The sequence below is a fragment of the Clytia hemisphaerica genome, unplaced genomic scaffold (assembly GCF_902728285.1).
Source record: "Clytia hemisphaerica strain Z4C2 unplaced genomic scaffold, Clytia hemisphaerica genome assembly, whole genome shotgun sequence".
Classification (NCBI taxonomy): Eukaryota; Metazoa; Cnidaria; class Hydrozoa; order Leptothecata; family Clytiidae; genus Clytia; species Clytia hemisphaerica.
This window is the reverse complement of record NW_027103353.1, coordinates 232,522-248,292: the sequence shown is the minus strand read 5'-3', so window position 1 is coordinate 248,292 and position 15,771 is coordinate 232,522. Positions and strand designations below refer to the sequence as shown.

Sequence of the window (15,771 nt, the reverse complement as noted above, 5' to 3'; positions counted from 1 at the left end):
ATTTTGAAATTAGATGCAGATACCGAGTCTGTGTACAGGCAACTAAGCTCCTTGCCGGCCATTGAAATCAGCTCTTTAGTTGAAGATCCCGTCTCGATTGATGGCCTAGTCTGGTCGTCGATAAGATATCTTTTTATCCTTTTTAAAGATATAGACCTTATCGGAGTTTTTGATTTTTCAAAATAAGAGATGCATTGTGGGATTGTTTCGAGTGTATTACAATAGAAATCCCTCGAGGAATTCCTAAGAGATTTCTATTGTAATACACTCAGACAATCCCACAATGCATCGCTTTTTTAGAAAAATCAAAAACTCCGATAAGGTCTATTTTCATGGGATTATGACTAGATCGTATCAGTGATTGCAATGAAAGATAATACAATCAACTCTAATTCGAACCTCAAGATTTCTCCTTCGAATTTGAATTAAAGAGAATCAACAATATTTTTCATGTCTTCCTCACCTCCAAATGACTAGATTGTAAAAGTTATTGAAAAAGTTATTGTAAAATGTCTCCCTCTCTCACCTGTTCTTCCTCTTTATTTTGTTCGATGTTTTCTTCTTCCTTCTCATCCTCATTCTTTGCTTCATCATCTTCTTCGTCAGATTCTTTGTCACTTCCAATATCTGATACTTCTGATTCCTCTTCTTTTGCTGAGTCAGCACGAACCTCTTCTAAATTAAAAATTATTCATGATATGCACCACTGCAATGTCTTCACGAAATTATGCAACTTTTCTGTTTTTATTCCATCCCATACGTCACTTTTGCTATTGTTTAAGTGACGTATTGGCCCGGGGGGTGGGGGTACTACCCTTGTCAACCGACGGGGGTGCTCCGCTGAGGTTCGAAAAATGGACCCTACGTGGGAATCGAAATTTGCGAAAAAGGTGACCCTGAATGGGACTGAAATTCCAAAATTTTCTCAAATTTTCTACTTTTTCCCCAAATTTTCCAAAAATAAGCACCCTACGAGGGACTGATTTTTCTATTTTGGTGTTTTTGCGACCCTACCTGGGACTCGTGGAGGTTAAAAAAGGTACCGTGACCAGCGGAGCATCCCTGTAACCCATCTTGCCCTAGTACCCCCCCCCCGGGCGTATTGGGTGGAAAATTTTAAATGTTTTCAGAAGACTCTCCAGTGGGGCATATCCTCAACACCACAGTTTTCTACATCTTTTCGACCGTAGTCGCGGGGTCAGGCGCGTGCCACTTTATTATTTAATTTACCACCCTAAACTCGATCCAATCCTTTTTTACACTTTTTTCTATTGTCTTTAGTCGCGAGAAAAGGACTGGAACGGTTTTAGGGCGGTAAAACGGACAAAACAATACCTGCGCGGCAATTTGCGACTACGGTCGAAAAGATGTATTTAACGTTCTTTGCACTCAGCAAAAAGCAAAGATGTGAAATTCATGTCCTGCTTAACTAAATTCTGCCTCAAAAGTATGTTGACTTTTGTCAATGTCTCAGCCTTAAAAGTTTTGTTTTTGAAAAAGAGTCTTTAGATAAAAGTGATATATTTTGCTTACTCATCAATTTCAATTTACAAGCTTTTTCACATTGAATTGACACGGATGTGGATCAAGATTGGTCAGAACATGAACATGGTCAGAACGAGGAAATTAAAAGCAATTTTTACTTTTTTACTTTATACAGCATAGTATGACAATAGGGAGACACCGTCCTGGTATGAAATATGTGTCTGATATAAAACGGGAACATATACGTAAAAAGAAAACCTTTAATGCTATAAATAGGTAACCTTACTTACTAGCCTTAAGAAGGTAAAAGCTCATACTTTAAGACAGAATTAAAAAAAAGATTTCTGTACAACTCTTATTTCATGAGAAGGAGGCTACAAATCCATAATGGCGCATTTAACTTGTAACTTGACCAAACTTCATGTCCTCCGATTTTCCCAACCTTTTCTTTAAGTTTTTTTCATTTCCTGATAATTACAATAGAAATGATAGTCCCGCTGCTGCGATCGAAAAAAGTGGCTAGTAACGAGTAAAAAAAAAGATTTCTGACCTATATCACATGATAGAGCTCTTCAAACTGAGCAAAAAAGTTATGGGCCTATTTGTGGTCAAAAAGGTGTTTAATTTTGCATAAATTAATGCAGATTGTGGGGAGATTCCCTGTTTTCCATCAGTTTTTTACCACAAATAGGCCAATAAATTTTGATCTAGAGAAGTTGGAATACACTTTTTTGCTCAGTTTGAAGAGCTCTATCATGTGATATAGGTATTTTTTTAATTTGAAGACCCCCCAAAAATGAATGAATTTTCAGGCCTTGCAATTTTGCCTGGAAACGCAAAAAATCGCCAATTACTCGTTACTTGCACGATAATATCGTGGAAAATTTTTGATTTTGGGATCTACATTATACTAATTCGCGAGTTTCCACCAAAAAAAGTTAGTTCTAAGATGTGTGTCACGAAATGAAACATTTATCGACCTCAGCAGCGGGACTATGAATTTCTCATCAAAAAGGGTTTGAGTTTGTAAGAAGATAATTTACCTTTATTTTCATCTTCATCCGATTTTCCTGATTTATCATCCGAATCTTCACTTTCAGTATCCGATCCTCCCGATGCGAAAGTGTCATCACGGTACAGGACCTCATCATCGGCGTCGTCTTCATTTCCAGAAGAGCCGAGAAGGGAGTCCTTATCTTCCGTATCTTCTGGTTCCTTTTCCTCTTCTTTGTTTTCTTCTTCTTTCTCTTCTTCATCATCATCGGGAAACGGATATTCACAAATCGGATCTTCATTTTCCGATTTCGATTCCGATTTTTGTTGAGATGGAGCAACTGAATTTTGACGATAAATTGAAGTATATTCTGATTAAGTTTTTTTCAATAATCAACAATAAAAAAATTAAATATACTTGTCAATTATGATTTTGAGATTTAAAAGTACAAACCTTTCCATGTTAAAGTCAAATTCTAATAGTAAAAATTTTTCGAAATTCTAACAAAGCTCTGCTCTGCACGGCGTTGAACCATCGCCTGCTCGCACCTTAAGCAAATTTCCTACCCCTAGACTAACTTTAGGATGCCGAGATACGATTTTCTATACAGGAACTTCGGAGTTAGATAGGTTAAAATCAACTTTCTTCCCAAGGAACTTCGGAGCTGAATGGGTTAAATAATCCTTCCCAAGCAACTCCTCCTGCCACCACGCTACTGATCCCAGACCATCTGATTATACCTTAAGACCTCACTCAGGTTGGCAGAATGTCTCTTGATTTCTAAGCTCCGAAGGGGATAGATCTGAAACTCCTGGATGGGAAATGAAGCAACCTCGCCCAAAACACATTTTCTTACTTGTGAAAAGCTCTCACCTTTCACAATCTTGACATGAAAGCAATTTGTTTTATTTTCATCTTCACTTTCCACTATAAGTTCTCCGTCGTTGCCAACACAAAGATATTTGCCTCGCTCATCTTTCATCTCTAATTTAACAAACAATCCATCTCCTTGACGACGTACTTTGAAACTACACGCTTTTGAAGGTTTCGAATCCTGAAAATGAATGACGGTTAGTTGTTTTGACATCTATCTAACGTCTTTTTTTATAAAATCACGTTTTTATTTTATCTGATATTCTGATAGCGGCTTTGCGGCTGAAGCTCTAAAGGAGTGGATCAATTACCCATTGGAGAGGACAGTTGAGTCTCTACAGCCCGAATACGCACGGGCAAAATAATAGTCTGCATTTGATGTACCGCATCTCCAGTCAGGTTCAACTACCCTTGGGCGTTAACCTGAAAATATTTCGGTTGGACCCGCCCTCCTATTATTGACCAGAGCTTTAGAGTGTTGGATGAAAATTTCTGCATCTGGGTCCAACAATAAAAGTTTTTTTATAGCAAGAGTTTGTTATATAAATTTTGCGTGATGTAAGCATTAGTTTTTTGTTAAATTATTTTAAAAGACATTAAAATTAATTTATTACTATTTGATTCTAAGATATCTAATATTTTGTTAACGAGACTAACGCTGCAACAGAAAATGTCGTCCTCTGTCAATACAATGTATTTTCCATTCTGTTTGTTTCGGAATGTTCGAAGTGTTCCCTCTGTTTTGTGGACGATAAATGTCGCTGAAAAAGTAAGAGATTTCAAAATGAGTTTTGCTCTGTATATTACAATGAAGTGGATACAGTTACTCTCATATTGTCTTCAGCTCCAACTGTAGCCTGTACCAACCCTATGTGTGCTAAAGAGAGTTTTATACAGGCTATTCAAGCTGATATTAAACATCCAAAGAATGACCATATATTAACGTTTGATAAATGTTCATATGACGTTGTTTGTCAGCTTCGTTATTATCTAGATCAAATCAGATCATCCAATCCTTAGGTTACAACGTCAAAATGATTGAAGTTTTTCTATTGTCATTCTGCTCAAAAACAAAGAATTTTGACGTCATTTCCTTGTAAAATCATTACTTCATTACCAATCTTCTTAGAAACCGACCGCGCCGTTAAGGGTTGATAGGTATCTACAGTCCGTGAGAAGTCGTGATTCTCTAGGGCGGTCTATATTTACGTTACTTTATCGCTCCAATGGGAAGAGTATCTTACATATTCCACCCTTTACTTCTGTTTTACTACTGCCGACCGCGCCAATAGGGATTAATAGATGTTTACGTAATAGTTATCGGACAGTTGCGAGTACAATATGAGAAATATTTTACGAGTTCCGAGATTTTTTCGTACAATATTTTCCGTGCAAATGTCTGATAACTGGTTTATCGGTAACCCAAAAAATGCACTTTTTGTGTTGGGATACACTTTTGTAGCAAAGTGACGTTAGATTGCTTCTACCGCTACAATGCAACAACATCTTTTCGTCAATTTCTATTTTTACATGTAAAATACAAGATATATTGTACTCTTTTTAACCAATCAGATTGCAGATATTTTTTGGATCACCGATAAAGTCTTATTAACCTTTAAAAAGTGAGTGGGTTCGAGTTTAAGAAGAAATGACGTCAAAATGTCTGAAGTCGTTGCACTGTGACATTTTTTCAAAGACAAAAAATTTCTTTTTCTTTCAAGTTCATTACCAGCTCTCTCAGAAAGCGACTGCTCAGTTAAAAGTTGATAGGTCTATTACAAAAGTTTCCACTTGAAGATTTACCTGCTTGCAATTCCTTCTTTTTCTTTGTATTCTCAATAAGTTCAAGTTCACTTGTCTCACTATTCACCCCGATCAGTTTTTCGGATTTTGGTTCAACAAACCGGATTGTGTTTCCATCACGCATTCCACTCTGAAAGAGTAAATTTTCGTAAGATATTGGGTTGTTCCCAAAAAATTTCCATACAGGGGGGGGGGTGGTCCTTTTCAAGTCAAAACAAATATCTTGGAAATGTGTGGATACCCCCTGGAAAATGGCAGAATTGTTCGAAATCGCTTCGCTTCGCTCTCGCCACCGTCCTCAAAAGTCCAAATGGGCTATTGCAGCAAAAATTTGAGAAGATTCTTTTTCAAAAAGTGACCCCCCTGGTTTTTTTTCCGATTTTTCAGGACCCCCTTGGATTTTTTTCTTTGTTTTCTTTTGGTTCTTTGGAGCACCCTGGATTTTCGACCTCGTTATACTGACCACCCTGGATTCTAACCCGATTTTGCTGACCATCCTGGATTTTTTCCATTCAAAAAACTAAACCACCCTGGATTTCTTATTTTCCAGACCACCCTGGACGGTCACACCTCCTCAATATAGGGGGTACAGACTATTTCTGAAATAGTCCAAGTACATAAACTCGCTAATGAAACCACGTGGTGGGGGATAGGGTACACCAAAAACAAACCTACCTTGCACTTAACAGTGAACAGTCGTTCTGGAGCATTTTCACTTGCAACAGCAATTTTGCCATAGTTGTCACATCCAAGATATACTCCATTGAAAACCACACTTTCAAATGAGATTTGGTTCTGTTCGTTGACTTGCACATTAAACTCGTTCAGCAAACCTGGATTACCCTGAAATATTGATTAAACGATGATAATTAGTGAAGGTACAGCGACCGTAGTGCAGAACACCCCCTTCTCTCCAACCCACTGGGACCCCTTTCCCACTGGAAAAACTATACAAAATATCGTCCCCGGTGGAAAATCTTTTTCCAGTTTAGTCCCCACTGAAAATAATCAAATAAACCAATTCTCACTACAAAATGTTATGTTATTTTTCCCATCCCCATTGAAATTTCTGACTTGAAAATAAAAGGATTGATATCCCCAGCCATATAAAATACGGGGGTATCAATCCCCTTCGAGTTTCAGTATGTTACTTTTATTGCAAATGGCTGAAAAAATCCTACTGGGTCTGTGAAAAGGGATGTTACAGTGGTAGAGCATCCAGCTACGGTGCGCAAGGTTGTGGGTTCAAACCCGGCTCAGGTCATGCCAAAGATTTCCAAAATAGTACTTGATGCCTCTCTACTTGATGCTCAGCAATTAAGAGAAGGATCAAGGGTGAGTGGAGAAATACAGGGAGAAAGAGTGGCGTCCTCCGCTCTACCTTAGGGTGATAGCTATCGGGTGGCCTCAGACTGCACTCGCAGACTTACATACTTAATGAAAGTAGATTATATCACCATATTTCCCAAACACCCTACCTGGAAGTGCTTTGGATTCGAACACAGTCCATTGCCGTGCAAGTCTATGTTAGAAACCTTCACGCTGCCAATCGGCAGAATGTTAGTGAGACACAGTGATATGCAATTGAAGGTAGAAGGTTTATCCCCATGCTTTTCTAACACCCTGATTCGAACACATTCCATTGCAGAAAGATTATGTGAGGGTAGTCGTTGAGGATACCATCTAGGTGTGGTGCATAATTAGCACAAGAGCTGGTCATGTAGGATTCATTCATTCATCCATTAGGCTTTTCCAGAAAATATCCGTACATGGAGGGTGGAGGATTTATTGTCCGGGGGGTAGCGAAAAACTCATCAAAATTTGCCTTGTCCGGGAGGTAAATTTGCTCTGTCTGGGGTAATTAGGGTTGTCCGGGGTGTCAACTGATGATTGTCTGCGGGTAAAACCCGTTTTCCGGGGGCCAAAAGTCACTTTGGCCGGGGGGTAAATCACTAAAGATTGTTATATCCTCCAACCATGAGTCAGTTTTTTTCTGGAAAAACTCATTGTCTTTTGATCTTAAATTAAGAAATTCTTACCTTAGTTAGTACAACATTCTCTTCATCAATTGCCAGGTGGCCATCACATGACATCAAATGAACCAATCGCGTGAATTCATCACCTACGGAAAAAATATGAATTGGATAATGTTTATCTTTCATCTTTCAATTACTTTTCACAAAATATGATCGAGGGGGGGGGCACTCGATTCAAAAAAAACCTTACGTGCGGCCAAAATTAAGCCTTTAAATTCCGACTCTCACGATGGATTTTCTTGAAAGTTTTGACCATTTTAAAGCCAAATATGGTATTGTAAATCAAAGTATTTAAACTCACCACCATTCGATAGTACGCACGTGCAGCATTCTTTAGAGCATCCTTTCCCATGAAATTTGTTTTTCTCTTGATGGAAACAAACACTGTGACCAGATTGCGTTGAAATCAAAAACATCTCTTTTTTTGCATCTTCCAAGTCGAAATGATGAGGCTCCTAAGATTTTAAAAAGTAATGGTTTAATTCTCGGATCCCTTTCGCACAGATCCGGTGGGATTTTATCAGCCAGTAAGTAAGTCTGTGACCACAGTCGGAGGTGACCCGAAGGCTCCTTATTCGATAGCTATCTACCCAAAGGTAGGAGAGGGCGCCACTCTTTCTCCCTGGACTTCTCCACTTACCCTTGATCCTTCTCTTGATTGCTGAGCATCATGTACCAAGGCATCAAGTACCATTTTGAGAATCTTTGGTATGACCCGGCTGGTATGACCTTGCAAACCGTAGCCGGATCCTCTACCACTGCACCACGGTTCAGCCAGTGGGGGTTAAAATAAAGGACCGAAACTCGATGGGGATTGCTTTTCCCATGTTTTTATGGCTGGTGATTTGAATTCCATTGTTTTCTAGTCAGAAAATTCAGTTGGGATGGAAAAATACCACAATATTTTGCAGTGGGGATTTGCTTATTTGATTATTTTCAGTGGGGACAAAAATGTGAGTATAATTTTCCACTGGGGATGATATTTTGGCCAATCATTTTTCAGTGGGAAGGGTACACGTTGGTCTCTCGTAAAAATGTATGTAGCTCTTTATGATTTTTTACAGCAAACTTTTTGGGAACTTTTTATATATGAAAAAACTATATGTAAGAACATAAGGCTTCGATGGCTGAAATGAGGGGAAATTCCAAAATAATTTAAGGCTTTGGGACTCTAAAACACCAGATTTCTTAGGAAAATGGACAAAAATACTCACAAAATGGAGAACATTTTATAGGTTTAAATCCCAAAAAAAATAAGAACATCCGAAGGCTTCAAAAAGTAACGTCCGGGGGGAGGGGGGTGGGTACTTAAGCAAAATGGGTGCCGGTATTGTGCGATCCATAAGGGTCCCTTTTTCACGAAAGTCTCTTAAAGAAAGGGTACAAAACTCATTAAAAAGTCTCTGTAAGGGTCCAAAACTCACGAAATCAAAAATTTCCTCTCTCAAAGGGTCGGGAATAACGTGTATAGCAGAAAATTTAGCTTTTTTTAGAGTGGTTTGTATCATTATTTAGTTACCTCGTTTTCTTCAATTGCGATACTTTCTTTTGTTGCATCTCCGTTGTCTATAACGAGAAATTATAAGTTTAGATTTTTGGCCGAAGATCCAACCACTATTTAAAACGTGATTGTATTGGGCTGTTTCCAGAAATAGGTTGGTACTATAGTACTACATAGGGGGGTGCTATGTTGAGGAGGTGTGGTGTTCAGGGTTGTCAGTAAAATGAAAAACCCTGGAGGTCTGGTTTTTCGAGTTTAAAAATCCAAGGTTGTAAGTAAAATGAAGTGAAACATCCAAGGTGGTCAGTAAAATGAAGTGAAAAATCCAGGGTGGTCAGTAAAATGAGGTGAAAAATCCAGGGTGGTCAGTAAGATGAGGTCAAATATCCAGGGTGGTCATTAAGATGAAGTCGAGAATCGAGGGTAGTCCGAAAAATGAGATAAAACAATTTAAGGCGGTCCTGTGTAAAATTGAAAAAAGAATCCAGTGGGGTCAACTTTCCCAAAAAAGCCTCCTCAACATATAGGGGACAAACATTTTTATGAAATAGCCCAGTTTTACCGTCGTCGTTGCCAGGGTAAAGATTGAAATTCAATTCCCCTTTTTCTATCTCCTCATTCTTTCTAATATAATTTATCATTTATCATCTTTAATCCAATTCAATCCAATTCATCTGTTTTAGAAACCCTTGTCAAGCAGACTTATGCCCGATAATCTCCCTCGAGTCTTAAACTCTTGAACGTGATAACATTTTTACCTTTGACTTCCAAGCCCGAAGGGCTAGACTCAAGACTCCTGAATGAGAAGTGAAACCACTTATTTCCCATATCCAGAACGCCCGCGCGTGGTTTTTACACAAACACTGGATTGAAAGTAAAATCTATCGCTAGATTTCAAAAAATGCAACCCTCAATAACAAAGGAATCGCTAGATACAATCCGTCGTCATGATTACAGTGTGTTCTAGGCGCGTTCAAGAGGGGAAATAAGTGATTTCACTTGTTCTTGCCTGGGAAAGTTAGAGATTCTACTCTAGCATTTCGGGCTTTATTTTAAACTCAATAATTCTTACCTACCTCGTCGCCAGGGTAAAGAATGAGATTCCGTTTTAGAAAGCCGGTCAAGCAGACTTATGCCCGAAAATCTCCCTAGATTCCCTCCCTCGAGTCTTAAACTCTAAAATGTGATAGTAATCTTACCTTCCTCGTCGCCAGGGTAAAGAATGAGATTCAATTCTCCTTTTTCTTTTTCCTCGCTTTCACCAATATCGTCATCATCACCGAAATCTGCATCGCTATCGTAATATTCACTGGGTACTGGTTTCGTTTCTTTCAACCATTTTTGACAAGTGAAACTATATTCCATGAAAGATGATATTTCTTTGATTTTTATCTTTTCCAAAAGTAATGCAGAATCTGTGAAAATGAAGTTTTAATAGATTAGAGAAATTTGATAAGTAAAGTTAGCTTTAGTAGACAAACTGAAAACCCAGTGTTAGGTTGTGGGGGTTAGGGACGTTCAATATTTACTTTATCCAAGAGCAATGCAGAATCTGGGAGAATGATGTTTTAATAGATTAAAAACATTTATTATGTAAAGTTTTTACCAGGGTGGGTTTTTTGAAACCTGGAAATTCCTGTAAGAGTAGAAAAATCAACAAATTATAGGGGTCAGAAAAGTAATAAAATTTAAAATTTTTGACCCTTAAGATGATCTAAAGTTGATCAAATTAGTCCCAATAAGTAAAATTCACAAAGTTTCCCATTCTTTCCTTCTTTTTAGTCCGGCATAGGGCCCGACAGTCAAAAGTTGAGTGGCACATACCGGTCAGTTTGCAGCCCTCTTACCCTCCCCCCCCAGGGGTAATTTAAAGTTTGATATCCTCGACACACTCCCACACAAACTTTTTCTAGGAAAGTCCCCATTTTTTGTTAAATATCTTTCCTACTTACTCTCTCCGCTGTTATCATTTGTCATTTCAATCTTTTCGATTGGTCCAAGAGAAATTGCTTTGATTTTGAAAACATCCTCCTAAAAAGTGAGGCAAAATTTATGAACATCAAATATCAGAGTATATTGAAAAGCTCTACTTACTTATGATGGATTTTAAGAAGGTTATTTTCAATTTTTTTTAAATTAAAAAAAACACACAACTGCAAGTTTCACGCTTAATGTGATCCACATATAAGGAGAAATCTCTATACCCGAGGGCCGCATTAGCGTGAAACTGGCAGAAGTCTGTTTTTGAAATTTTAACAAATTGAAAATATATGTATCAACATTTGTTTTCTTACTTGTTGAATATCAATTTACTTTTAGTATTAGATTGACAGGAGAATGGTACTTTTGTTCAGGTCATTAGCGAGGTTAAGCACGGGTTTATTTTGACCGTAAAGTGCGATACCGTAGGTCTGTACATAACTTGCCAAAGCAAACCATGCAAGTGAAATCTTATGTACAGGCCTACGATATCGATTTGAACGGTCTAAATAAACACTTCCTTAACCTTGCTATTACTGTTAACTTTCCCTAAATTAAAATGCAGGATGCCAATTGTATCTCCGTCGAATCTTCATCTTTTTCATTTTTTCTTTTTCTTCTTCACTTAAAGGTTTCTTTTTGCATAAGTGCTCCCGTTTCATATCAGACACATATTTCATATCAGGACCAGTGTCTGCCTATTGTTATATTATGCTGATATAAACAAAATGTCAGACACACATTTCATATGTATAGTTTTATACTACCTTAAGGGAACGTATTTTGGCGGGAATAATTTTGGCGAATTTTGTCTAAATTCGCCGAATTCGTCAAAATTAGTTCCCGCCAAAACAAGTTCCTTTAAGGTATAACATTAATGCGTGATGAGATATTGTCACAAAAGTGAAGTGTATCCATATACTTTTGAGATATACTCAAGAATTCGTAATATTCATGACGTAATATTTTCTACGGAAGGACCCTGGTTTTTGCCAATAGTGGCAAATTTTATACAACTTTTGTCTAGTTTAAATTTGCCACTACTGGCTAAAACCGGGGTATTTCCGAAAAAATATTACGTCATGATATCATGAATTAAACTTAAGAACAAGCAATTTCAGAGACAAAATGAATAATGGATCAGGACTGATTGCGCTTCAATAACGGCTTCCCGTTGGCTGATCACAAAAACATCCAAAATTTTATACCAACAGAAGTTTGCTATCATAGCGCGGTAGTCCTGATTACCCATGATTCATGAACTATTATAACCTGTCCGGATTTAAAATGAGTTTTGTTTTGTGTCCGATTAATCAGTTGTCGTTTTCCGGTATCTCCTCTTTCGCCGAAAATGTTGATGAAAATGTTGGAATCCATATCACATTGTTTATCCATCTGATCGCTGGTATAAGTCCGAACTTGGTAGGTAACAGCTGAAACAAAAACATGACACATAAGATACCTTAACCCTTCGTGCACGGGGGTGCCTAGGCCCTTTTAATCAAATTTCTCGATAAATTTTGAAATGGGCTCATCCAGAAAATGGGTCTGGAGGATATAGTGTCCGGGAGGAGTGAAAAATCTACAAAATTTGCCTTGTCTGGGGGTAAACTTAATCTGTTTTGGGTAATTTTGCTTCGTTTGAGGGTAATTTTGAATGTCCAGGGGGCCAACTGCTGTCCGTGGGGTCAAAATTCACAATTTCTGTGGGTAAATTTCCAAAAAGTGTTGTATCCTCCACCCCCATATTCAAATTCTTCTTCAAAAGACCAATTTATATTAAAAAAGTCTGCAAGTGTGCATGAAATACGAAGTAGCAGGAGAATTTTTGTTGAAAGTTTTTATTACCACCCAATAAATTTAATTACCAACTTTATGCCCACTTTTTCCTTACTCTAACGATTAGAAAAGACAGTGTAGAAAATAGGGCTGTCTAAACTAGAGCTTAAATGTAAGTGTAGTCCTTAAGTTCTAGTTTAGACGACTCTACTTTCTACACTGTCTTTTCTACAAACTATATAAGAACATAAGGCTTCGATGGCCTAAATCTTAAGAACAAGTTAAGAACGTTTTAAGGCTTTGCGCACTCGAAAACACCCTATTTCTCAAGAAAATTATCGACGGACTACACTTACTTTTGAGAGCTTCTCTCGCGCTATCTTGTGCAGCAGCCAACTTTGAATAGACAGTAACTTTGAATAGACAGTATTATCGACTACACTTACTTTTGAGAGCTTCTCTCGCGCTATCTTGTGCAGCAGCCAACTTTGAATAGACAGTAACTTTGAATAGACAGTATTATCGACTACACTTACATTTGAGAGCTTCTCTCGCGCTATCTTGTGCAGCAGCAAACTTTGAATAGACAGTAACTTTGAATAGACAGTATTATCGACTACACTTACATTTGAGAGCTTCTCTCGCGCTATCTTGTGCAGCAGCCAACTTTGAATAGACAGTAACTTTGAATAGACAGTATTATCGACTACACTTACATTTGAGAGCTTCTCTCGCGCTATCTTGTGCAGCAGCCAACTTTGAATAGACAGTAACTTTGAATAGACAGTATTATCGACTACACTTACTTTTGAGAGCTTCTCTCGCGCTATCTTGTGCTGCGGCGAACTCTTTGATGATCTCTCCGTCGCCATGATCACGTGATAACCACGTGTTTACTTCGAATAAATATTCGTCATTCGTCTCCAGGTTTGTTAGAATAATCTGTAAAGTGAAAAGTTTAAGGTACATGTGTCTTTTTATAAGAAGGAACTTTTTCCGAACATAAGGTTTCAATCGCTGAAATATCAAGATGTGAAAAACATTTAGAATTTAGCCGCCGTAGAGTTTTTTTGGTTAGAATGATCTGTAAAGTGAAAGTTTAGTTTTTTATAAAAACATACCTTTCAAGAACATAAGGTTTCAATGGCCAAACTCAGGTGTTCGTGTTTTTTATAAGAACAAACTGTATAAGAACATAAGGTTTCAATGGCCAAACTATCCAGTTGGGTTGAAGTTTTTACAAGATGCTCGCATAATTGGTTATTCAAAACAATAGAGATGACGCGTTCTTTAGAAAAATATAATAAAAGTTTTTTTTTTGAATAGTTAACGACCAATCCAATGACAAAAATTATTGTAAAAATGTTCAACATGACCCCACACTATCAGGTGTTCATGTTTTTTATAAGAACAAACTGTATAAGAACATAAGGATTTGATATCTAAAATACCAAGAAAAAGTTAAGACTTTATATATTTTTCATTATTTAGACTTTAATTGTACATATTTTTTTATAAGAACAAACTTTTTCAGAACATAAGGTTTCAATTGCATAAAATATCAAGAAAAATGTATTTAGATTTTAGAGGGTGTACAATTTTTTATAAGAATAAACCTTTTAAGAAAATAAGGCTTTGATATCTAAAATATTAAAAACGAGTTAAGAATATTAAAAAGCTTCGCAGTCTCGAAATCCTTCAATTCACCAAAGCCTCAAGAATATGTGCTACTTTGCTGTGTACAAGCCATTTTCCGTCTCAGACAAAAGACCTTGATGTTTAGACCACTCGTATACACTTTTTTATTTTATAAGAACAATAAGGCTCAAAATCGTCAAAAAAGAGAGAAAAATTAAAGAGTAATGCCTGAAGGTTTAAATTTAGGGGTCAAAGTAGTAAAAAAAGTGTATCTTACATTTTGTAGATGCCATCCGAGGGAGACGCCATCATCGTCATGTCCAAGACGTATTTTGTACAACTCTCCAACTTCTTCAACTTTGATCTGTAAGAAGAAGAAGAGGAACATGAAGAAGATGAAGAATTAGGAACAGCGGTAAAGGTATAGGTAACTCTCTCTAATCCAAACCTCTACAATCATGGACAAAACGTTTGTAGACTTCTGCAATATTTGCAAAATACTTCAATATCGATCAAAAACAAGTTCCCAAGAGGTTCTGGGTGCTTTCCAAACCCATTCAAAGCTGTTCAAAGCCTTGAAAGTCACCCACTGCAGTCTAACCACAAGGGCAAACCACAAGGGCTTGATTAACTGACTTTTTGCTTGTGGCTCCCTCAAAAGCAATGTAACGACTTCGAAAGTGTTTTTCTTGACTTCCCTCCTTTTTCAGACACATTGAATAGTCATTTTGCTCTATCTCTCACCATTTTTCACTGAAATTTCATTTGTCTACAACCTTTTGTCCATGATTGTACCGCTCGAATGTTGCTATAATTCGAACTATAATAATGCTCCCCTTAGCTAGAAAGTAGTATAAAAACACTCTGTAATTCGAATCTTTCTCTAATTCCAAGAACATTTTTGGTCCCTAGACCCAGCTGGCACACAACGTTGTTTTAACGTTCAAATAACGTTATTTGGACGTTATGAATGTCAAATGGACGTTGTTTTGACGTTGTGTGCCGGCTGGGGAGGAACGAATCAGAGAGAGTCAACTGTAAAGGTAATTCTAAACATATTTTATTTCCAACGCCATAGGTCAAAATCGCTCACAGGAGCGAAACTATTTGTCTAGCGGTCAGAGAGGAAAAAAGCTTTTGTCAACCTATCCCTGAAAAGAAGGGATGGCGACATTAAATAAGGGATGTCGAGAATAGATCAGGGATGTCGACTTTATAGACCAATTTAATTAAAGATATATCTGTAATTTAGACAGGTGACTTTACTTACTTCTACTTCGTTAGTGGAGCCTTTGAAGTAAGCTCCCGTGTGCGGTGGCACTCCTAAATGATATTCAGACGTCTTCCCTTTCTCGCCGTATAACGTTATGTACGCCGTATTGTCGGAATAAGCGCCGTCAATGTCGGACGTTTGTAACGTCACCAACCACAAGCATTCTAATGGAAAAACAAATTTTAATCACTGACTTTTATTTACCATGGACAGAGCTTTATCTGTCATCTTTGAGCGGAGTTTTTAAAAAAGTGGTACCCTAATCCCAATAACAGTTTTCTATAGACCCCGAAAGGCTAGATGTCGTGTTTTAAGCTCTTCCAAGAAAAAAATAGTGACTATCGCAAAAGATATTGCTGCTATTGTTTTCGAAAACCCGCGAAGCTTCTTATTGGTCAAGCGCTAAGAT

At 37.5% G+C, this 15,771-nt stretch overlaps 1 protein-coding gene across 2 annotated transcripts in view; it reads right to left on the bottom strand.

The window, feature by feature from the left end:
• The window catches only part of LOC136820530 (dentin sialophosphoprotein-like), a 36,617-nt gene that overhangs the window by 17,280 nt on the left and 3,566 nt on the right, over nt 1-15,771 (bottom strand). For both annotated transcript variants that reach the window (XM_067076726.1, XM_067076720.1), the window contains exons 5-19: nt 15,360-15,526; nt 14,367-14,453; nt 13,258-13,393; nt 11,945-12,105; nt 10,645-10,723; nt 9,892-10,107; nt 8,711-8,757; nt 7,493-7,646; nt 7,195-7,277; nt 5,831-5,998; nt 5,156-5,285; nt 4,010-4,113; nt 3,353-3,533; nt 2,529-2,819; nt 527-675 (exon numbers count right to left, since the gene is read on the bottom strand). In XM_067076726.1, the coding sequence (XP_066932827.1) occupies nt 527-675; nt 2,529-2,819; nt 3,353-3,533; nt 4,010-4,113; nt 5,156-5,285; nt 5,831-5,998; nt 7,195-7,277; nt 7,493-7,646; nt 8,711-8,757; nt 9,892-10,107; nt 10,645-10,723; nt 11,945-12,105; nt 13,258-13,393; nt 14,367-14,453; nt 15,360-15,526 (2,153 nt within the window). The remainder of the gene's footprint in view (nt 1-526; nt 676-2,528; nt 2,820-3,352; nt 3,534-4,009; nt 4,114-5,155; nt 5,286-5,830; nt 5,999-7,194; nt 7,278-7,492; nt 7,647-8,710; nt 8,758-9,891; nt 10,108-10,644; nt 10,724-11,944; nt 12,106-13,257; nt 13,394-14,366; nt 14,454-15,359; nt 15,527-15,771) is intronic.